The 23,031-nt window shown below is 38.9% G+C and overlaps 1 protein-coding gene across 14 annotated transcripts in view; it reads left to right on the top strand.

Annotated features, from left to right (window-relative positions):
• Positions 1-23,031, top strand: part of LOC111870311 (A-kinase anchor protein 9) — a 193,618-nt gene that overhangs the window by 161,550 nt on the left and 9,037 nt on the right. For 7 of the 14 annotated variants that reach the window (XM_033753790.1, XM_033753798.1, XM_033753802.1 and 4 more), the window contains 9 exons: positions 693-863; positions 6,709-6,948; positions 9,161-9,304; positions 10,698-10,850; positions 11,527-11,670; positions 14,169-14,321; positions 17,898-17,975; positions 19,586-19,738; positions 21,800-22,008. In XM_033753790.1, the coding sequence (XP_033609681.1) occupies positions 693-863; positions 6,709-6,948; positions 9,161-9,304; positions 10,698-10,850; positions 11,527-11,670; positions 14,169-14,321; positions 17,898-17,975; positions 19,586-19,738; positions 21,800-22,008 (1,445 nt within the window). The remainder of the gene's footprint in view (positions 1-692; positions 864-6,708; positions 6,949-9,160; positions 9,305-10,697; positions 10,851-11,526; positions 11,671-14,168; positions 14,322-17,897; positions 17,976-19,585; positions 19,739-21,799; positions 22,009-23,031) is intronic. The other 7 variants (XM_033753791.1, XM_033753796.1, XM_033753795.1 and 4 more) reach the window with 7 other exon arrangements.

Genomic DNA, 23,031 nt, shown 5'->3' with positions numbered 1-23,031 from the left:
CCATGGAAAGGGATGCATTTTATGTGTTATATCAATTTTGATCCCGAAACTGTTAGAAAATGGAAATACTGGGGGTACAATGTCTCCGTACGTTCATGAGATGGGCGTCATAGGCACCGCACTCATGGTAGGTGAATGTTCATGATTACTGTCTTGTGGATCATTGTCTATCACTGCATTATTGTCACTATGAACTTCATCCAATCCAGGAATCATTATTTCATCGCCACTATCATCTTCAGAACAAATCTCGTTCACAACATTTTCCAACTGGTCTGTAGGAACACGAAGACACTTGCTGCAAGAAGCCATGGTGAAACTGAATCAATGTGAAATATTTTCTGACCTTTTCCTTCTCAGAGGGTTCTGACAGTAATATAGACCCCCACAAAGTTTACAAGGGTTCTTTACAAACATGCACAAAAACTATGATATATATGTCTTTGGTTGATGAATGCCAAGAGAGCAAAGAAGGGAAGAGATTGTCAAAGCGTTAAAACACGCCAACGCCAGGGAATGGCTGGCATCGTCCGGGCGTTAAAACACGCCCGCGCCAGTCAAAGAGTTAAGGTTATTGATTGTGATTGTATGGAAAGGAATTTGTTATCTTTGGTATTGGTAGCAGTTGGGAAAGTATTAAAAATGTCCAAGAAAAGAAAAATATTGTTCTTTACATATTGTAATATTTCCAGCTAGTTCATGTGCGGGAGCAACTGAGTCTCTCTCGCACTGAAACAGAAGCCATGGAGAGGAGGGTTCATATGCTGCAGGAAGCAGATGTTCGAAGACAGAAGAAGAGACTGCTGGACCAGAGAGAGATGGAGAGGAACAGACAGGAACTTCATAAAGCTCAGTCATTACAGGTTATGATTTATTTAATCATGACATTGGTTAGGCAGACATTCTGAATTTAGGGTCCTACTGAAATAACAATCCAAAGCATATATATAATATATGATGGGATAAGAAGTAGTATAAACCCATAAGAGCCCTATTGTCATTGTTCTGAAGGGTCCTCAAAATAAAATAGGCGCTGAATAAATCTCTGTGTTTCAAGAATTTGATTGCATGATTCTTAGAGTATTGAATTATTCTGTTTAAAGTGTAGAAGTTGCATAGCATTGAATGATGAGACAGAGTGATAATGAAGAATGAGTAGGTATGGATTATGAAGGAATTACTTGTGGGATATATAAAGTAATTTGTCTGGAGAGACTGAAGAAGATCATAATATACCTCACTCAGGATATCATGGGGTGACTGTAGTTGTATTTGAACTTATCCCTAAAATACAGGTATAAAGAAACCTGCTCGGCCTTTAAGTATTCATTATCTGTGTAGTTGTTGTTGCCTGTGGTTTAAGCTAGTTTTACTACTTGTCTTGTGTAACACAGGGCAGATTTCAAGAATGAGGATTTGATCTTACTGTAACTACTCGTAATATGGTACATAAAAACAAAGGCCCTCTCTAAACTTTCTTGTACACATAATGTGTGATAGTACTGAGATGATGAAAAGAAATCTGTCTCAAGATTCTGTCACAGTTACACATTTTCAGCATTCATGAATATGAAAAATTGGCTTTTGGAATGTCATTTGTGTGTCTGTATGTATGTTTGAATGTGTGTATATATGTGCCCTTTTCTAGCTCCTGAATAATTTTATTCTTATGCATTATTTAAGGAAATATGAATATGCTACATAAAAAGTAACCCCTCAGATGTGGCTCGAAAATTATAGTGGATATTATATTAAAAATATCTGTAAAGATTTTGATTATGTTTTGGTTCATTCTGAATGTTCACGCCCCAACAGAAGGTAACATTGATGATATAAAGGGCAGGTTCTGCAAATAACTAGAACAAGTATTTGATAATGAAGAAAGCAGTCTTCTGGGATGTGGCGCCATATAGATATTGTGTTAACCGACGTTTCGGAGGAACGTATCACCTCCATCTTCAGGGTAGAAGGAAAAAGAAGAAAATCCGCAAGCGAGTAACCGGCATGAGCAGGTGCTAACAAACTAAAGTTGAGTCAGACTGTATAAGAGCAGGAAAAGAAGAGAGGGGCTACATGGGAAATCAGTAGCACCTGCTCATGCTGGTTCCTTGCTTGCAGGATTTTCTTCTTTTTTCTACTGCCCTGAAGATGGAGGTGATATGTTCCTCTGAAACACAATATCTACACGGTGCCAAATCCCAGAAGACTGCTTTCTTCATAGTCACCACCGTGAAAACCTCAAATCTTACAAAGTATTTTATAAATTCGTAAAGTACCATTTGAAAATTTTGTTAGGAGATTTCAATACCAAAGTAGGGAGGGAAGACATTTGCAAACCAACAATTCGGAATGAGAGTTTGCATGAAATTATTAATGATAATGGAATTAGAGCAGTAAACTTTGCCACGTCAAAAATCTTACTGTCAAAAGTACATTGTTCCCACATTGTTACATCCATAAATTTACTTGGACATCTCCTCTTTGGAAGACACACAGTCAAAATCGACCATATTTTGATAGATAGGAGACAGCATTCAGGTATGATGTATTGATGTCCGATCATTCAGGGCAGCAGATTCTGATACTAACTACTACTTGGTGGTGGCAAAGGTTAGGGAAAAACTGGCAGTGAGCAAACAAACAGCACACAGAGCTCATATGGAGAGGTTCAATCTCAAGAAATTAAATGAGGTAGAAGGGAAAGAGCAGTATCATGTTGAAATCTCAAATAGGTTCGCGGCTTTGGAAAACTTATACGCTGAGGTGGATGTTAATAAAACTTGGGAAACTGTTAGAGGAAGTATCAAAATTTCTGCCAAAGAGAGTCTAGGTTATTATGAACTGAAGAAGCATAAGCCATGGTTCAATGAAGGATGTTCAAAATTATTAGACAAAAGAAAACAAGCCAAATTACAGTATGTAAGCAAAAGAAATGAGGTTAAGCTGAACAATATAAAATATGAGACCAGCAGGTATTTCAAGAATAGAAAGAGGCAGTATCTGAAAGACAGAATTGATGTGCTTGCAATGAACAGTAAAAACAAGAACATTAGAGACCTGTATAGAAGAATAAATGACTTTAAGAGGGGTTACCAACCTAGAAGTAACTTAGTGAAGGATGAGAATGGTGATTGCTTGCAGATTCCAATAACATTTTGGATAGGTGGAAGAAATACTTCTCTTGGTTATTCAATGTACATAGTGATGTTAGGCAGATAGAAATACATACAGTTGAGTTGTAGCTGTAGCCCTTTTGAGGTTGAAAGTGCTATTTCAAAATTGAAACAGTATAAATTGCCAAGTAGTGATCAGATTCCAGCAGAAATTATTCAACCACAAAGCGAAATATTAGGTTCTCAGATCCATAAGCTAATTGCTTCTGTTTGGCATAAGGAAAAATTGACACTAATAAGGAGGTTGATCTAGAAGTAAACAGAGAGAAAACTAGGTATATGTTGCTGTCTTGTCAACAGAATGTAGGGCAAAATCTTAACATAAAGATAGGTGACAGATGTATAGAAAATGTGACACAGTTCAGATATTTGGGAATGATGATAACAAATCAAAATCTGATTCAGGAGAAATTTAAGAGGAGATTTAATTTGGGTAATGGTTGCTACCATTCAGTCCAGAACCTTTTGTCTTGTTGTCTGCTGTCTAAAAACATAGAGATTAGAATGTATAAAACTATAATTTTGCCTGGGGTTCTGTAAGGGTGTGAAACTTGGTCTCTGACGGTTAGGCAGGAACGTAGACTGAGGGTATTTGAGAACAGGGTGCTGAGAATATTTGGACCAAAGATAGATGAAGTGGAAGGAGGTTAGAGAAAACTGCTTGATGAGGAGCTTCATAACTTGCTTCTCCAAGTATAATCAGAATGATGAAGTCTAGGAGAATGAGGTGGGCAGGGCTTGTAGCCTGAATGGGGGAGAAGAGGAATGTATATAGGATATTGGTGGGAAAGCCAGTTGGAAAGAGACCACTGGAAGACCAAAGCGTCGGTGGGTGGACAATGTTAAAATGGATCTTAGAGAGATGTAATGGGATGGTATGGTTTGGATTGATCTGGTTCAGGAAAGGTACCAGTGGAGGCTCTTGTGAACACGGTAATGGACTTTTGGGTTCTATCAAATGCTGAGAAACTCTTGAGTAACTGCACAATGGGTGGCTTCTCAAGAAGGGCTCAGCTCCATGAATGAGTGAGTGAATGAGTGATTATGTTTCAGGAAGTTGTGGAGACCATAATATTGTATTTAAGCATCCTCTTGCATTAATATGTAGGTTATCCAGAAAGTAAGGTCTGATGGGGTATTGAAAAAAAAACAAGACTTTATTTCCAAACCATTTATATTGCCATTTGATATGCACACCGTACACTACATTTTTACATAGTTTCCACCATTGTTGAGGCACTTGACGTAGCGGGGTACCAGTTTTTAAATCCCTGCATTGTAGAATGATGCCACCTTCGAAGCAAACCGCGTGTTAACTACTTCTTTGACCTCTTCATCATGGAACCACCGGCCACCAAGGAAAGTTTTTAGATGCAGGAACACATGAAAATCACTTGATGCTAAGTCTGGGCTGGAGGGGTGGATAATCGAATTGTTCCCAGACAAATTTCGTGATGAAATTTTGCATTGCGGTGGCAGTGTGTCGGCGAGAATTGTCATGAAGCATCACAGCACCCTGAGAAATCATGCCACATCACTTGTTCTGGATCACACGACACAGTTTCTTAAGTGTTTCGCAGTAGACGCCTGCATTGATTGTTGAGCCTTGAGGCAAGAATTCCACAAGTAGAATGCTTTTTCTGTCCCAAAACACTGTGCACATGACCTTGTGAGTTGAAATGGTCTGTTTGAATTTTTTCTTTATTGGCGATGATGTGTGCCTCCATTCCATGGACTGCTGCTTCAACTCAGGGATTACTTGCAACACCCATGTCTCATCCCCTGTGACTGTGCGGTTCAAGGAGTCATTGCCTTGCTCACTGTATTATGTCAGAAAGGTCAATGCACTGGCCTGCTGATTCACTTTGTGTTCATCTGTAATCATCTTCTGCACCCAGCATGAACACAATTTGAGAAATGAAGTTTATAGACACAATTTCGGGAAGAAGTGATGAAAGTCACAAAGTTATGAAATGGTGAATCGTCTGATCTCTTGAATCTTCTTTTCCCCTGCATGCATCAAATTTTCATTAACCACATATGATCAGCCACTACACTGATCATCATGCACATTCTCGCGTCCTTCATTAAAGTGCCTCACCCATCTCCTTGCCATTGACTGACTTATGAGATGTTCTTCATACCTCACAAAGTTGACAATGAATGTCAGCCAGTTTTAGGTTTCTTGCTTTCAAGAAATGGATTACAGACCTCATTTCACGTGTGGCAGGCTTCTCAATTTTCTTGAACAATGTAAACACAGAATGATGAGTAAATGTGGTTTGATTGTCTGCAGATGGCACCCATGCCTTCCAAAATGGCCAACCAATTCTTCATGCATGTGCACCATAGTGACTGCAGTGCTGCAATGGCAGTGTTTGCAAATGGAGCTTATTTTGTGGATACACCTTCTATACTCTTTATTCACGCACCATACCATAAGGTCTATATACACCAAGAGAATACAGAGCTACTAACAGGCAGGGCAAAGAACACAGTCAAAGTGCCATACATGATAACTGCACCAACACAATTGGGAACTACATGTGCACAACACCCATGCCACTGTGAAACAAATCAAAACACAATGATAATTGAATGAAAGGATGACAGCCCTGAAGCAGAAATTGTCATGTGTCCAGGGTTCCGTGGCAAATAATTGTGGATTCTTAGTTTTAATTATTGGGTTAATTGGACATTATTAACACATTTACACTCGGTTACAATAATTCACACATTCAACTATTTCCAGATACCAAATCCCTCACTGTTGTCTGCATCTTGCACCTCTGGTCTTTTGGACTCTTATCTCACTTCTTTTCTATGCCTTCAGTTCTGACCTCTCTGATCTTCACTCCTGAGCTCTGAACTCTGAACTTTGCTTCTAAACTCTTGGCCGCAATTCTAACCTCGTTATATTTTAGCGTCCTGTTGCACTGATACAAACCTCTAACCTCTCTTAAGAACTGAACTCTGAACTGCTCTCACTTTATTCCTGCTAGGCGGATGGGATAGGAATCACCTCCTTGAAGCGTTTGATTTTGTCATGTCCATGGTTTAGAATCTCATTACCCTGAATATGTCTCTCATAGCTCCATCAAAACCCAGGGTAACTGTGTATTTTGTGTTATCACAGGAATGTGCCCCATGAAGCTCCGCCAAGCGGATGTGCAGGTTGTGGCTATCAGGCCGCTTGTCACAGTATGCATTATCGCATAATGTGTTTGTCACCAAGACAACGCTGCAGGAACATGGCTTCAAGCCGTTTTCTAGCAATGGACACCCACTCTGACAGATAATCCACTTTTAGGTGGCATTACACAATATTGAAATCGTAATTAGGCTTTGTTTGATTTTTAATAGGGTACATTTATTTTAAGTGTGAGGCATCATATTTACACGTGATAGGTGAAGTTGCACGTACTATGCAGTGAAACAGTTCTAGCAAATAGAGGCACCTGATGGTGTCTGTATCTGGCCGAATCATGTAGTGAGGAGAAGGAAGGGTATGGAGACCATCTTCCTATTGTTTCAGTTTGGTCTGGAGCAGAAGATAGTGGACCTGGAGCGGGAAGTGTCAAGGCTGAAGCAGGAGCTACATGAGAGGAAGGAGCAGGTAGAGGCTGCGGAACTGGACCAGGACATTGCTCAGTTGAGACATGAAGTGGAGAAGCTGAGACAGCACATGGAGGGCAGCAAAGTTAGGGAACAGCAGTTATCACGGGAACCGTCGTCTTCATCCAGAGTTTTATCACCTGTTGTGGACAAACTGAAGGTAAGCATCATAAAATTGATTAAAAGAGATTGGCTATTTTCTTTCTACTTCTTCATGTTGTCCATATTTAGGTTAAATTAGATCAGGCAGTATTCTTTCAATAAGAAACATTCCAGAACTTAGATTTGAAAGAGGAGTAAAACATGTCAAGGCTTTTTTCACAAAGCATTTACCACTGTGTTGAAGTGAAATTTAAATCCTTGTTGTTACTGAATTCTGTGACAGATTTTTGGTAAAGGTTTGAAATAGTTTCAGTGTATAGGGGAGGAGACATGGATTATCCCCAGTGCAAAATTTCTTGTACAGCAGTATTTGTAATTAAAACTCTTGAAAGTTTAGTATTGTATTAACATTATAAGAAAATAATATCAGAATATTTGTACACTGTAAATCATTAACTGTGTCCTGATGTAATGTGCATTCACTTTAAAATATAACTACTGCTGCAGCTTGATTATTTAGAGTGAAGTCACAGTAAACTCTTCCTCATTTTACTGTGAGCATATTTCTGTCTGTTGAATGCTCTGAACCTTGAAATGAAACATGCAGATATATTGGGAACTATGGAGTCTTTATTTTATATTGTGACACGACATCTGAGAGACGAAATACTGGAGCTGGAAGAGACAGTTGTTGCTAGGGAGTGGCTCGGTAAACATGTTCCCACTGCCACAAATACACACACAGCAATAGATGAACCATTGGAAGTGTTGTTTCCTATGCAGTTTGCTCCAAGTCCATATAATGAGGCCATGAGCTCGAATGTATTGGTTTTAGTAGTATGTAGTTTGTCAGTTGTGAAGCAACTCTTACTCTAGCTAACCGATTGACCAGCATCAAAAACGTGCAACTGACTGACATTAACAAAAATGAGGTCGTGGGCCCCAGATGGGCTTGACACCAAAACAGATTGGCCTACTGATCATTGGTCATAGCATAGCATTGACTTTGACTGGCTGTGCCAAATGTTGCAGGGATTTTTTTTATCATCTGGCACTTTAAAATTTATGAAAGTTATATGTTTTTTAATGCAGTTGCATGAAATGGGTAACAGGGCGGTGTCAGATGGGATGGTCGGAAATTGGTTACCAACACCTTTTACTCTCCTGGTGGTTTTTTTGTTAAGTGTGGAGAGCCATTTGACACAGTGCAGTGTACATTATCAAGTGTCGGAATACTCAGTCCCGTGTTTGCCGATGATGCATTAACTTCTGATATTTGCCTTATTCTGATCCCTTTCCTGATGGAATATGGCATGCCAATAAATTAAGCCTGGTTTCAGTGAGGTGATGTCAGACCTCGTACCAGCAATTCCATATTTTGCTTTGTGATGTTTTCAAGGAGACAGTTCTATGAAACCGATATTTTGCACTGTTTGGGGAAAGATTTTCGTGGCATCAACATCACAGGACTGAAACCCTTGTGATTATTTTCTGTGGAGGTACTTGAATGATTCAGAAAAATCTGCATAGAATTCTGGAACTAAAAACTGCATCCCATTCAGAGATTGAAGCCATTTGTACGGGAACTCCAGTCAAGGTTCTGAATAGTTTTTCTCTTCGTGGAACTTGTTTTTGTAAAAGGAACAAATGTCTGAAGTGTGTAGAACAATGTATGAAAGTTTCATACATTTTTTTTTTTTCCATATCATGCATCCTGTTGTGTCATAATATACAATTTCCTTCTTAAAACTGTCTCAACACAATAATACGTATTGTGTGACGGTTTTAATAAAGAAATTGTATTTCATACATTTGTGTTTAACAACAAAGAAGTTTCACAAATTTTATACTTGCAGATGACAGAAATGACATCCTGTATTAGAATATCTTAGAAATAATTTTTCATACTTCTTATTTTCTTTGTGTCGCATATTCAGGTCTGCAGATTGGGAGCTTGTAAAGCACTAAACTTCCCTTTGTTAGATGCCTGCTATCAGAAATGTCTGATGTGGTTTGGAGTTTATTGTTATTATAGCTCATGTTATGATATGAATATATAGAGACACTTTGATTTCACCGTAATATTGACGTAACAAATGATGTCCAAAAATAGGGTGACAAAATCATATTTTTAAGAAAAATGGCTGAATTGTAGGTTTAGCCTAATGAATTTTCATTGAGGTTATAATGTATTATTTATATATTGAGCAAATAGAAATAAAACTTGTATGTGTATAGTGTGCCATGATAGAATTGTATCTGTGGTTCAGAATGTAAATGCGATGCTGGAGCAGCATATGACAGAAAGTGCGGAGTTGGCTCAAACACTGTCTCAGCTGACAGAGGAGCGCCAGCGCTTGCAGGCCCGAGTCAAGGAACTAGAGGAGAAACTCAGTACTGCACTTAAGGCAAAGGTAGTACTTCACATTCATATTTGTGAAATTGTTCCATAAGTACTGTATTCTGAATGAAAGGGGCATTTCAGAACTTACTGTACCCTATCAGTACCTGCTGTGGCCACAGCAAATCAATAGAAACAATGTGTTACAATATACAATATTTGGATGTGCCCTCCTCTTCAGCTTAACCACAGCCACACCTTCCCTATCAGTATGGCAGACAGTCATGTTGCTCTAATCTATGCTCAGACAAAATAATGATGCGATAGTTTTATTACAGTTTGGATCCACATTGCACAGATCTCCTGTAATCGTATTCAAAACGCTGTGTGCTGTACATATGCTGTACTAGTGACAGTTACTGCTACACCTCTTTGAGGGAATGTGGTTTTTCTGCCTGGCTTTCATGTCACCCAGTTTTATACAGTGTATCATTGATTCCTAAGCCTTCCTTCACCAGGTTTTGGTGCTTATATCATCCTTCTGCTGGAAGTGTAAAATTTGATCATTGTCTTCAGATCTGTGTGCATGAAACTCACACACTCTCTTGGTCTGTAGCCCTGTAAGTACACAACCCTTGCTCTGTATGGCAACAGCATGCCGAAGTGTGTCGTACTGCCACAGATAATGGAGTTCACTTCTGCAGACCATTACACACTGAGTTGCCATATAGGAATTTTGTAATATGTTGTGGATGTCCACATATTTTATGATAATTCACGATGTAATGAAAATCAAAGAATGAATGTAATGTCAAAGAATTCTAGATTTTTGAAGCCATAGTGCTTTTTTCAGTTCTCTTCTAGGTACTGTGAGTTTCAGCCCAGAGTTTATTAGCCCTTTGCATGACACTAGCATATTGGTGGGGTTGGCTTGTCAGATGAAGGGTTAATAAAATGGAGAAATAGGTTGTGAAGAGCAAACTGCATTGAACTAGCTCAGGATAATATTTACTAGGATTTAATACAAACAAATAGTGAGCTTTGAATTTTTACAAAAATTGAACTTTTTTTCCAACCGAAGTGCTGTCAACTAATGAAGGAAGATTTGGTTGGTTGGAATTCAAGCATATAATAAGGTTATCAGTTGCTTGGGTAAATTCGTGGGTAAGTAACTGACTCCATTATGCAAAATCTCTCTTCAGAATTTATTAATTTTTCAGTTCTGCATCTTGTTGTAGAACCTTGAAATCTATTTTCTGCCAGCTCAGGTTAGTTTACAAGTTCACACCATAGTTCTGTAAGATCTGTTTTAATATTATCATTTAATTTATGCCTATATCTCTAGTCGTATTAGTAAATTTTGAACTGTCATGTATTTTCTTTCCATACACAGAACTTCAAGTATTGTTAAATAGCTAGTGAATATTGTGTTTTGCCACTTACAGATATGCTTTGTGTCATTTTAGGAAGCTGACGTAACAGATGCAGAACATGTGGCATTTGCTGCACAGAGAGCATTATGTGCTCAAAAGAAGGCTTCTTTCAAATTGGCAATGGCAAAAGCTGAAGCTGATGTTCATGGCTTCAGAACAGATGATGGTGCTGACAGTAGTGACAGAGTGAGTTCTTGCATTTTCCTTAGATGGTAACTGCATATCTACAGACGTTGTGTTTCAAGAAGGTGGCTTTTATGAATGCTCTTAGTTCATTTATTTAAATGATCCATTATTTTTCATAAAGTATGATGTATAAAGTATAAGTTTGTAAAGAATGTATAATTTGTTTTATATGGTATTAAACTACCATCAGTAATTCTAATCGTATTTGAAAGACTGCTGTCTTCTGGGATGTGGCGCCATGTAGATCTTGTGATTCACACAAGATCTACATGGTACCATATCCCAGATGATGGCATTCTTCATAGTCACCGCCATGAAAGCCTCAAATTTTACCAATCATATTAATTTCGGTCACCACAACTTCTGTACAGATGCTGTATACATTAATAAATAACTTAAAAGTTTTGACATTTTAGCTGAATCTGTTTCCATCCTTGGGTGACGGGAAGACACCTACTGTGTTGGTTCTTTGATTTCACCATAATATTTATGTAACAAATGATGTCCAAAAATAGGGTGACAAAATCATATTTTTAAGAAAAAAATGGCTGAATTGTAGGTTTAGTCTAATGAATTTTCATTGAGGTTATAATGTATTATTTATATATTAAGCAAATAGAAATAAAACTCTTGTATGTGTATAGTGTGCCATGATAGAATTGTATCTGTGGTTCAGAATGTAAACGCAATGCTGGAGCAGCATATGACAGAAAGTGCGGAGTTGGCTCAAACACTGTCTCAGTTGACAGAGGAGCGCCAGTGCTTGCAGGCCCGAGTCGAGGAACTAGAGGAGAAACTCAGTACTGCACTTAAGGCAAAGGTAGTACTTCGCATTCATATTTGTGAAATTGTTCCATAAGTACTGTATTCTGAATGAAAGGGGCATTTCAGAACTTACCTGTACCCTATCAGTACCTGCTGTGGCCACAGCAAATCAATAGAAACAATATGTTACAATATACGATGGGGTACCCAAAAGAAACCGAACTAATTTTTTTATTGGCAGAGCTTTTGTAGTACCGCGTTTTGCTGCTATGAGCGCATAGAGCTAACATTCCTGAGTCGATAAGTCGACTACCGTTGCTTCAGAAGGTAAGGACTAGTTTCGGCAGAGTTTATAGTGACAACTGTTTTGTGTGATCATCGTTTTTGCAATGGCTGATTTTCGTGAACAGAGTGCGGCAGTGAAATTCTGCTTTTTGCTCGGGAAAAGTGGAACAGAAACTCTTGAAATGTTAAAAACGGCGTACAAGGACGATTCTATGAGGAAAACTCAAGTGTTTGAGTGGTTTTCCCGTTTCAAAAATGGTGAAATGTCAATTGATGACAAACCTCGTTCTGGTCATCCTTCCACGGCCCGAACACACGAAAAAGTTGAAAAAATTCGTGAAATCATCAAGGAAGATTGACAACGGACCATTGAAGAAATTGTGGAGCTGTCGGGAGTGACTTGGAGCTCAGCGGCCAGATTTGTGGCAGTCGGGTGACTGGTTTTTCCATCATGACAATGCCCCTGCTCACACAGCCCTGTCTGTACGACAGTTCTTGACCAAAAATGGTATGACCCCTGTTTCTCACCTCCATACTCACCCGACCTTGCCCCGTGCGACATTTTTTTGTTTCCTTGAATGAAAAGTGACATGAAAGGAAAAAACGACGGAGGCGCTGTCAAGCATCTCAAAAGATGAATTTAGACAATGTTTTGAAAAATGGAATAAAAGACTAGACAAGTGTATTAGTGTAAGTAGAGAGTACTTTGAAGGGGATTGAAGGTTTATGCTTAAAATTTGAATAAATAAGTTTAAAAAAAAATAAGTTCGGTTTCTTTTGGGTACCCCCTCGTACAATATTTGGATGTGCCTTCCTCTTCAGCTTAACCACAGCCACACTTTCCCTATCAGTATGGCAGACAGTCATGTTGCTCTAATCTATGCTCAGACAACATAATGATGCGACAGTTTTATAACAGTTTGGATCCACATTGCACAGATCTCCTGTGGGCGTATTCAAAATGCTGTGTGCTGTACATATGCTGTACTAGTGACAGTTACTGCTACACCTCTTTGAGGGAATGTGGTTTTTCTGCCTGGCTGTCATGTCACCCAGTTTTATACAGTGTATCATTGATTCCTAAGCCTTCCTTCACCAGGTTTTGGGGCTTGTATCATCCTTCTGCTGGAAGTGTAAAATTTGATCATTGTCTTCAGATCTGTGTGTGTGAAACTCGCACACTCTCTTGGTCTGTAGCACTATAAGTGCACAACCCTTGCTCTGTATGGCAACAGCATGCCGAAGTGTGTCGTACTGCCACAGATAATGGAGTTCACTTCTGCAGACCATTACACACTGAGTTGCCATATAGGAATTTTGTAATATGTTGTGGATGTCCACATATTTTATGATAATTCACGATGTAATGAAAATCAAAGAATGAATGTAATGTCAAAGAATTCTAGATTTTTGAAGCCACAGTGCTTTTTTCAGTTCTCTTCTAGGTACTGTGAGTTTCGGCCCAGAGTTTATTAGCCCTTTGAATGACACTAGGTGGTTAGGTCATATGGAATAACTGCATTAAGCTGTCACATCCAAGGAGTATGACTTCTCGTTAATTAGTATAGCATTTCTGTCAATAGGTGGCATCATGTATGACATACTGATATTTAGAGGAAGTAACATGCTTTCTCATTATCTGTAGCTGTGGTTGCCTGAAGGTTATTTCAGGAAGTATTGTTGGTTTTCCTGTGCAATGGCATCTATCTCCAAGTATCCTTGGTATTTCTAGCATGCAGTTCTTGGGGGTGGCTTGGCAGATGCAGGGTTGTTGTTGTTATTGGAGAGGGTGGGTTTCCCCATGCACTTAGACCAGTATTGGTCCATTGTGTGTCCTCCTGTGATATTCTACCAGTCTCTGTACTCTACCGGTACTGGTGCATACCATCAGTCCCGACTCAGCCAGCGAGTTCGGCCTCTACTGGCTCAGCGGTATCTCGATGCTTCCCCCATCTACCAGAGGCGTTAGAGACTGCTCTTGGGTATATGCGTGGCTAAGTAACTGGCTCCATAATGCAAAATCTCTCTTCAGAATTTATTATTTAGAAGTCTGTTTTCTTCCAACTCAAATTAGTTTACAAGTTCACACCATAGTTCTGTAAGATCTGTTTTAATATTATAATTTAATTTATCCCTATGTCTCTTAGTTGTGTTAGTAAATTTTGAACTGTCATGTATTTTCATTCCATACACAGAACTTCAATTATTATTAAATAGCTAGTGAATATTGTGTTTTGCCACTTACAGATATGCTTTGTGTCATTTTAGGCAGCTGACGTAACAGATGCAGAACATGTGGCATTTGCTGCACAGAGAGCATTATGTGCTCAAAAGAAGGCTTCTTTCAAATTGGCAATGGCAAAAGCTGAAGCTGATGTTCATGGCTTCAGAACAGATGATGGTGGTGACACTAGGGACAGAGTGAGTTCTTGCATGTTCCTTAGATGGTAACTGCATATCTACAGACGTTGTGTTTCAAGAAGGTGGCTTTTATGAATGCTCTTAGTCCACTTATTTAAATGATCCATCTTTTTCATAAAGTATGGTGTTTAAAATATAAGTTTGTAAAGAATGTGTAATTTGTTTTATATTGTATTGAACTACCATCAGTAATTCTAATCGTATTTGAAAGAACGCTGTCTTCTGGGATGTGGCGCCATGTAGACCTGGTTTTCCTGGACCTTCCTAAAGGCATATTCTAAATCAAAGTTGAAAAAGAGTGGGGACTTCTATGTTGGTAACCCCTCTTAAAGTAATTTATTCCTCTACACAGGTTTCTAATGTTCTTGTTCTTACTGTTCATTGCAAGCTCATCAATTTTGTCTTTCAGAAATTCCCTCTTTTTATTCCTGAAATGCCTGTTGGTTTCACGACTTATAATTGTTCAGATTATCCCCATTTATTTCGCTTGGATCCTGTAACCATTGCAGTTTGGTTTGTTTTCTTTGGTCTAATAATTTTGAGCATCCATCATCAAACCATGGCTTATGCTTCATCAGTTCATAATAACCTAGACTCTCCTTGGCAGAAATTTTGATATTTTCCCTAATAGTTTCCCAAGGAGCATCCATAACTTTCTCTCTACTCTGTTCCTGTGGGTCTGGATGGGGCCCCTCCCCCATGGTTCTTTTGCAGCATAAATGTATTTATACACAAATTCACTCATCCTGCCCACTTTGACCCTGAAGATGGAGGCAATATATACCTCTGAAATGTCGGTAATGCTGCCTACATTGACACGTAAGTAATGTAATGACATCACATGAACATGTTTCTGTACAAGGAACAAACGTCTGAAATGTGTATAACATTGTATGAATGTCTCATATATATATTTGTGTTTAATAACAAAGAAGTTTCACAAATCTTATACTTGCAGATGACAGAAATGACATCCTGTATTAGAATATCTTAGAAATAATTTTTCAAACTGCTTATTTTCTTTGTGTCGTATATTCAGGTCTGCAGATTGGGAGCTTGTAATGCACTAAACTTCCCTGTGTTAGATGTTTGCTATCAAATATGTCTGATACAGTTTGAGTTTATTGTTATTGTATCTCATGTTATGATATGAATATATAGAGACAGCTTGATTTCACCATAATATTTATATAACAAATGATGTCCAAGAGCAATTCGGCTTTAGAAAAAACTCTTCAACTACATTAGCTACTTATAATCTAATGAAGAATATATATAGGACTTTAAACAACAAATATATAGCGGGTGTAATTTTTTGTGATCTGAGTAAGGCTTTTGACCGAGTAAATCATGATATATTGCTATCAAAAATGGACTTTTATGGAATTGAAGGAGCTGCTCAGAAACTTATGAGATCCTATTTGAGAGGAAGATACCAGAGAATAATTTTGTATGAAAACGGGAGTAAATGTTGTTCTGAATGGAAAGAAATACAGTGCGGAGTGCCTCAGGGCTCTGTATTAGGCCCAGTGCTCTTTTTACTATATGTAAATGACTTACCAAAAATTATATCTGACCTATCCAAACCAATATTATTTGCAGATGATACAAGTATCCTTATCTTTGATAAGAATCCTGCGACATTTAAAATTAGAATAAATAAATTATTTGAGATGATAAATGAATGGTTTAGGAAAAATGAGCTAGTAATAAATTATGAAAAAACTTATTTTCTACAGTTTAGAACTAAAAACAGTAAAAACTTAAATGTTCAAGTTAGTTATTTAAACAATCAAATTCCAAGTATTTCTAATATATCGTTTCTGGGATTAAAAATTGAAAATTTTTTAACGTGGGAAAGTCATATTGATGCAGTAATTGATAAGTTAAACAGATCCTGTTTTGCAATCCGATCAGTTAAATCCTTTTTACCACTGGAGACGTTAAAAATTATGTATTTTTCCTATGTACATTCTATAATAATGTATGGATTAATATTCTGGGGTAACTCCCCGCATAGTATAAAAGTGTTTAGGATGCAGAAAAGGATAATCAGGATTATAACAAGTACAACAAAGAGAACATCGTGTCGTAGCTTGTTTCAAGCATTGGATATCCTCCCCCTACAAGCTCAATATATATTGTCGATTTCCCTGTTTGTTATAGTAAATAAGTAATTGTTCACATTCAACTCACAAATGCATAATTATAGTACCAGATCTATCTGTTGAGCCGCTCATGTATGATGTCATCATGTTTCCCATGATGGATTCCATCCCCACTATGCAGTATCCTGACGTCAGTCACATGGTCCCATGTACCCTCTCGTGAAGGGGAGACTTGTACAGTGCAGTCGTGTAGACCAAGTTGACTTGGAAGGTCGGTTACTAGCCAGCAGGTTTGTTGTGGAAAATATTGGTTTCGGCTGGGTTTGTTCTAAATTCCCTTTTGGTGCTATCTGGCTGGCCGGTAAGGACTGCCTGCGGTCGCAAGCCGTTGCTTGAACGCTTGCGACGCGCGTTATTAGATTTGGTTTGGTATTTTTTTTTTTCCTCAGAGTTAAACTTGTGTTTGTATAGCCTGAGTGTTTAACGTCCTAATATGTCTAGTGTCGACACAAGTGGTGCCAACGGGAAAATGTTTTGTTCTAAAATGAGCTTGCATTAGTTTCTTGGTCAAATGTGTCATTTGTTATTTATGTATTGTTATATATTTTTTTATTAAAATTGTATTTGTTCTTATCTAAGCCAACGAACTGAGTGTAGCTTCCTCCTCCTAGCTTGGGTACCCCATGTCCATCTTGGTGAGCATGGGAACCAACAATAGGGCCAGTAACAATTGTGCTGTGCCCTTCCTCTTCGTAATAATAATAATATAATAATAATCAGGAGGAGAAGAAGCCAAAGGGCGCGGTGCACTGTGATCTGCATTATCCGCAAACTAGTCTAACACAATTCCAAAAAGGAATATATTACATGGGGGTAAAGATCTTTAATCATTTGCCACCAAAAATCAAATCTGTGTCTAATGACTTGAAAAATTTTAAAATTCAGTTAACAACATTTTTATTGCAAACCTCTTTTTATACATGTGATGAATTCTTTAGTGACAAATTTGCCTAGAAATAAGGATAATAGCATAAACAATTTTAATATTGCATAATTTTATGTATAGTGATGTAAGTCTGTAAATTTAACACATGTTTTTTATCTATTATAATGATTTAAGCTGTACATATATATTTATAATTGTATTGTACTGTATTAACTATGTGACTGGTTCTATATCTATGTATATGGATTTATGGAATATACAATGAATGAATGAATGAATGAATGAATGAAAGAATGATTGGTGACAATCATATTTTTAGGGAAAATGGCTGAATAGTAGTATTAGTCTAATGAATTTTCATTGAGGTTATAATGTATTATTTATATACTGAGTAAATAGAAATAAAACTCTTGTATGTGTATAGTGTCCCATTATATAATTGTATCTGTGGTTCAGAATGTAAACACGATGCTGGAGCAGCATAAGACAGAAAAAGTTGAAGTGACTCAAATGCTGTTTCAGCTGATAGAGGAGTGCCAGCGCTTTCAGGCCCGAATTGAGGAACTAGAGGAGCACCTCAGTATTGCACTTAAGGTAAAGGTAGTACTTTACATTCATATTTGTGAAATTGTTCCATAAGTACTGTATTCTGAATGAAAGGGGCATTTCAGAACTTACTGTACCCTATCAGTACCTGCTGTGGCCACAGCAAATCAATAGAAACAATATGTTACAATATACAATATTTGGATGTGCCCTCCTCTTCAGCTTAACCATAGCCACACCTTCCTTATCAGTATGGCAGACAGTCATGTTGCCCTAATCTATGCTCAGACAACATAATGATGCGATAGTTTTATTACAGTTTGGATCCACATTGCACAGATCTCCTGTGGTTGTATTCAAAACGCTGTGTGCTGTACACATGCTGTACTAGTGACAGTTACTGCTACACCTCTTTGAGGGAATGTTTTTCAGCCTGCCTTTCATGTCACCCAGTCTTATACAATGTGTCTTTGATTCCTATGCCTTCCTTCAGCAGGTTTTGGTTCTTGTATCATCCTTCTGCTGGGAGTGTAAAATTTGAGCATTGTCCTCAGATGTGTGTGCATGAAACTCACACACTCTCTTGGTCTGTAGCCCTGTAAGTACACAACCCTTGCTCTGTATGGCAACAGCATGCCGAAGTGTGTCGTACTGCCACAGATAATGGAGTTCACTTCTGCAGACCATTACACACTGAGTTGCCATATAGGAATTTTATAATATGTTGTGGATGTCCACATATTGTATGATAATTCACGATGTAATGAAAATCAAAGAATGAATGAAATGTCAAAGAATTCTAGATTTTTGAAGCCATAGTGCTTTTTTCAGTTCTCTTCTAGTACTGTGAGTTTCGGCCCAGAGTTTATTAGCCCTTTGATTGACACTAGGTGGTTAGGTCATATGGAATAACTGCATTAAGCTGTCACATCCAAGGAGTATGACTTCTCGTTAATTAGTATAGCATTTCTGTCAATAGGTGGCATCATGTATGACATACTGATATTTAGAGGAAGTAACATGCTTTCTCATTATCTGTAGCTGTGGTTGCCTGAAGGTTATTTCAGGAAGTATTGTTGGTTTTCCTGTGCAATGGCATCTATCTCCAAGTATCCTTGGTATTTCTAGCAGGCAGTTCTTGGGGGTGGCTTGGCAAATGCAGGGTTGTTGTTGTTGTTATTGGAGAGGGTGGGTTTCCCCATGCACTTAGACCAGTATTGGTCCATTGTGTGTCCTGTGATATTCTACCAGTCTCTATACTCTGCCGGTACTGGTGCGTACCATCAGTCCCGACTCAGCCAGCGAGTTCGGCCTCTACTGGCTCAGCGGTATCTCGATGCTTCCCCCATCTACCAGAGGCGTTAGAGACTACTCTTGGGTATATGCATGGCTAAGTAACTGACTCCATAATGCAAAATCTCTCTTCAGAATTTATTATTTAGAAATCTGTTTTCTTCCAACCCAGGTTAGTTTACAAGTTCACACCATAGTTCTGTAAGATCTGTTTTAATATTATAATTTAATTTATGCCTATGTCTCTTAGTTGTGTTAGTAAATTTTGAACTGTCATGTATTTTCATTCCATACACAGAACTTCAATTATTATTAAATAGCTAGTGAATATTGTGTTTTGCCACTTACAGATATGCTTTGTGTCATTTTAGGCAGCTGACGAAACAGATGAAGAACATGTGGCATTTGCTGCACAGAGAGCATTATGTGCTCAAAAGAAGGCTTCTTTCAAATTGGCAATGGCAAAAGCTGAAGCTGATGTTCATGGCTTCAGAACAGATGATGGTGCTGACAGTAGTGACAGAGTGAGTTCTTACATGTTCCTTAGATGGTAACTGCATATCTACAGACGTTGTGTTTCAAGAAGGTGGCTTTTATGAATGCTCTTAGTCCATTTATTTAAATGATCCATCATTTTTCATAAAGTATGATGTATAAAGTATAAGTTTGTAAAGAATGTGTAATTTGTTTTATATTGTATTGAACTACCATCAGTAATTCTAATCGTATTTGAAAGACTGCTGTCTTCTGGGATGTGGCACCATGTAGATCTTGTGATTCACACTAGATCTGCACAGTGCCACATCCCAGAATATGACATTCTTTCAGATACATTTGGAATTACAGATGGTAGTTCACTACCATATAAAAGAAATCTTGTGATTCACACAAGATGTACATGGTGCCATATCCCAGATAACGGCATTCTTCAATGTCACCACCATGAAAACCTCAAATCTTACCAATCATATTAATTTCGGTCACCACAACTTCTGTACACATGCTCTATACATTAATTAAGAACTTAAAGTTTTGACATTTTAGCTGAATCTGTTTCCATCCTCGGCTGACGGGAAGACACCTACCCTGTTGGGTCTGGGGGATGTTCACTAAGACAATCACTTGAAACTATAACAACAAATGTTTGTTATGCTTAGAATGGGTATTACAGATGTGTGGGGAGTGTGTGAAGAATACTGGTGGAGACCCTTTCATAGAGGTTGGCCCAGTGTAGTGATGACACTGCTGAGGGGAGGCCCCTAAAAGTGCCGTTTATTTATCCTCCACTGGGGCAAGCTAACAAGCGCGGTGTGCTCCCTTATGGCAGCCCCATGTTCTTCCTTTGCTTCTGCTGAGTTATTGCGAGCTAAGAGGATAGCGGTGAGACTGGCTGACGGGCTGAGCTACAGTGCGTGCACCAGCAGAGTCAGCTTACTATGTTGCATGCCCTAGCAGAGTCAGTTAGGTGCTCTACTTGAGAGGTGCAGCTGCTGTGATCTCTTGATGGCAGTGTAGCAGCGACCAATGTGACTGATGCTAGCCTGTTGGAGGCCCACATTTTTCTGCCAATACCACTGGGCTGAGCGCAGACCATTTGGTGGTGGAGCTGCAGTTATGAGTGCTGATTGGGTCGTGCTTGTGTGGATGTACAGACAACCAGGCCGCAAGCTGTAGCATACAAATATCGCCTGCTTTCGGTACACTGTGGGAGGTTCCTACAGGTCCCTTCATTTTATGAAAGTGTGTCCATGTGTGGCATTGTAGTTACCAGATAATAAAATCATCAAGGCCTAGTTTGTCTTGTTATTGCTGACAGGGAGATCTCGAGATGCACGTTAGAGTATTCCTGGCAAGAGGGACAAACTAGTGTGTCATGCATTGCAGAGAAGCCTCAATAAATCTGTGTATGAGGTGTCCAGGTAACTGCAGTTACTATGTATGGCATTGCAGAGTTCCACTGAAATGACTGTACCTGTTTGCATACGGAGTGCAGATTGCCCGTATTGATGGAAGTTTGCTGTTGACATGCAGCAACATATCAACATGTACCCCAGCTTCCTTCCAAGCATCTTGTTTTCTGATGAGGTTACATGTTGCCAGGCACATCACCTCTGTACACCTGATGATAATTTCTTTACACCATAATTAAGGATTTCATATCCAAATACTACATAAGAGTTTGCACTTGCTCCTGAGGAAACGCCATTACATTTTTGGTAGTTATAGCGGCACACAGTGGATGAAGTGGCATCATCGAAAACATCTAAAGGAATTCTTTGAGTTTCTCTTTCTGTTGGCACAGATTATATTCTGTATTCCCACAGTGATTGTCTGAATTGGGGGAGATCTGACAGGGTCATCATGTACTTTAAATTTGGACGTGAGCCACAGTTCCTTTATCCATGACAGATATCTTAGTTAATAATTAATTTAATGAAACTGTTTTGCATATATCAGGTTTTATTCTCTACACAAAAAAGCGAATTTCGTACCTCCACCAAGGAGTCATATGTAGTTATGCCATGTTAACACTCTGGATCACAAAATCAGAAACAACTTAATGAATTTAAATCATATCTTTGCAGGTGAAGTACTTTAATGGGAGGTATCTGCGGGCTGAAAGCTATCGCAAGGCTCTAGTATGGCAAAAGAGGTACCTCCTTGGTGTTCTTCATGGATATCAAGTGAGAGAAGCGATTATTATGAGTGGCTTGGAAAAGCTGCCTGGTGTACAAGGAACTATGCGTCACCAGAAGCACTCTGCCTATCTGAAGAAACCGAGGACAAGGTTTAAGTAAGTTGTGCAATTTTAAAATTAACATCCTCTGTTGTCCATCAGGGACTGCCTCTATGGTCTAGTGGTCAGAGTTCCTGGCAACAGATGCAGAGGTCCTAGGTTTGATTCACGGAGCTACCAGATATTCTGAGAAGTAGTGGGTCTGGAACAGGGTCCACTCAGCTTCGTGAGGATAACTGAGGAGCTATGTGAATGGAAAAGTAGCGGCTCCGGTCTGGAAAACTGAAATTAGCGGCCATGGGGATTTGTTGCGCTGACCATGTGGCACTCTCTATGTGCTAAAGTTTGCAGTAACTTCGCCGACAAAAAGCGGTCACTTGGTCAGTATAGTTTGCTTGCAGACTAAAGCCACAAAGTTTGTTTTTTGTTGCCCATCATACATATGTGACATATTATACTTTAATGTTTATATTGTTGCAGACAGTTAGTGTTTTCCTGTCTGTAACCACTTATGAGCTTGATGTCAGTTTTGCATTGTTGGCTGCTGTTTCACCATATACCATTGCTCTGTCCTGTTGCAGCTTGCACTTAACTAATTTGTGATTAATCACACATGCCATTCCATGCCTGTTTCTCTCTGCACATGTCATACATGTCTTGACCCTGTCTTATTTTTATCGAGCAGTCATTGTTTTATGCATGCATTACTTCTAAGGACAGTCTCATGCTTTTGTGTGGGATGCTGGTTCAGTATGATGAGAAAGTGAAATGCAGACATGCCCCTCACCAATTAATTAATTCGCTTAGTGGGAGGTGGAGCCCAACTGCTTCCACTCAGCATGGTGGCCACTGATTGGCCTATTGTATCCTGCCCCAGGTGATTATGATGATGGAGAATTTGGTGGAATGAAGATTGGCAAGGGAAACCGAAGTACTTGGAGAAACCCGCCCCAGCGCACTTTGTCCACCACAAATCCCACTTGACAAGACCTGGGATCGAACCTGGGCCACCACGGTAGGAAGCCAGCGACTAACCGCTTGAGCTGTGGCACAGCCTTGCCCCTCACCAAACCCCTTGCA

This window comes from Cryptotermes secundus, unplaced genomic scaffold (genome assembly GCF_002891405.2).
Source record: "Cryptotermes secundus unplaced genomic scaffold, Csec_1.0 scaffold391, whole genome shotgun sequence".
NCBI lineage: Eukaryota > Metazoa > Arthropoda > Insecta > Blattodea > Kalotermitidae > Cryptotermes > Cryptotermes secundus.
This window is presented reverse-complemented; position numbering and strand designations above follow the sequence as displayed.